This window comes from the organism of the source record quoted next (genome assembly GCF_019968955.1).
Source record: "MAG: Porospora cf. gigantea A chromosome Unknown PgA_NODE_10556_length_1190_cov_4994.57, whole genome shotgun sequence".
NCBI lineage: Eukaryota > Apicomplexa > Conoidasida > Eugregarinorida > Porosporidae > Porospora > Porospora cf. gigantea A.
Genome location: NW_027151253.1, coordinates 1 through 1,190, shown reverse-complemented (window position 1 = coordinate 1,190; position 1,190 = coordinate 1). Strand labels below are relative to the sequence as shown.

At 55.0% G+C, this 1,190-nt stretch overlaps 1 protein-coding gene across 2 annotated transcripts; it reads right to left on the bottom strand.

Moving 5' to 3' along the window:
• Positions 1-96: 96 nt before the first annotated feature.
• Positions 97-1,182, bottom strand: KVP18_001761 (uncharacterized protein; the record flags this gene model as incomplete). Of its 2 annotated transcripts, none has more annotated exons than XM_067952073.1 (1): positions 97-1,182. In XM_067952073.1, the coding sequence occupies one exon, from the start codon at positions 1,180-1,182 to the stop codon at positions 97-99; it is 1,086 nt and encodes a 361-aa protein (XP_067813966.1). The 2 variants fall into 2 exon arrangements, with proteins under 2 accessions (XP_067813966.1, XP_067813965.1); XM_067952072.1 differs by having other exon boundaries at positions 97-1,131.
• Between the last annotated feature and the right edge of the window lie 8 nt (positions 1,183-1,190).

Sequence of the window (1,190 nt, the reverse complement as noted above, 5' to 3'; positions counted from 1 at the left end):
ATCGCAACAGAGCGGCGTCAGCATTTACTTCGGTAAAGTGAGAAACGAATTTAAAGTTACAGATCTAAATTACTTTTTGCATAACCAGCGCAAAATCTACGCGCTGATTTCTTGGCCTGAGCTCATGCCGAAGTGCATTGTACGGGCGAGGACGTCTTCCTGCTGCTCCCGGGTCAGCTTCACGAAGTGCACAGCGTATCCAGACACACGGATGGTTAGCTGGGGGTACTTCTCAGGGTGCACCTGAGCGTCCAGCAGCATATCGCGGTTCAGCACGTTAACGTTCAGGTGGTGTGCATTCTTGCCAAAGTACCCGTCAATCAGGGTGCTGAGATTGGTCTTCCTAGAGCCAGTGTGCTCGCGGCGACCTAGGAGAGTGGGGACCATGGAGAAGGTGTTGGAGATGCCATCAAGGCAGGCGTTGTAGGGGAGCTTAGCAACCGTAGATAGCGAAGCCAGTGCTCCAGTGCAGTCACGACCGTGAAGGGGATTGGCGCCAGGTCCGAAGGGAGCCCCCATCTTTCTGCCACAGGGAGTCGAGCCGGTAGCCTTTCCGTAGACGACGTTGGATGTGATGGTAAGAACGGACAGAGTGTGCTGGGCCCCTCGATAGGTGGGTGTTTTGCTCAGCTCGGAGTGGAAGGACTTCAAGGCCCAGACGGCAAAGTCATCAACGCGGTCATCGTCATTGCCGTAGAAGGGGAACTCTCCCTCGATCTGAAAGTCCGTCGTGATTCCCTGATCGTTACGCACGGGAGTGACCTTAGCGTACTTGATGGCAGACAAGCTGTCAGCCAACACGGAAATACCGGCGACTCCGAAGGCCATCAGACGATGGACATTGGTGTCGTGAAGGGCGAGTTCCAGGGCTTCGTAGTTGTACAGGTCATGAGAGTAGTGGATCACATTCATGGTGTTCACGTACATCTCGGCGAGCCACTCCTGCGCTCTCTGGTAACGGTCGAAGATCTCGCCGAAATCTAGGGGCTCCTGTACCAGGGGTAGCTCAGCCAAGAAGGGAATGACCAACTTTCCGGTAATCTCGTCTCGTCCACCATTCAACACGTAGAGCAACAATTTGGGAAGGTTGCAGCGAGCACCGAAGTACTGCATGTGCTTGCCGATCTGCATCGCAGAAACGCAGCACGCGATGCCGTAGTCCGATCCGAATCGGGGGCGCATCAGGTCGT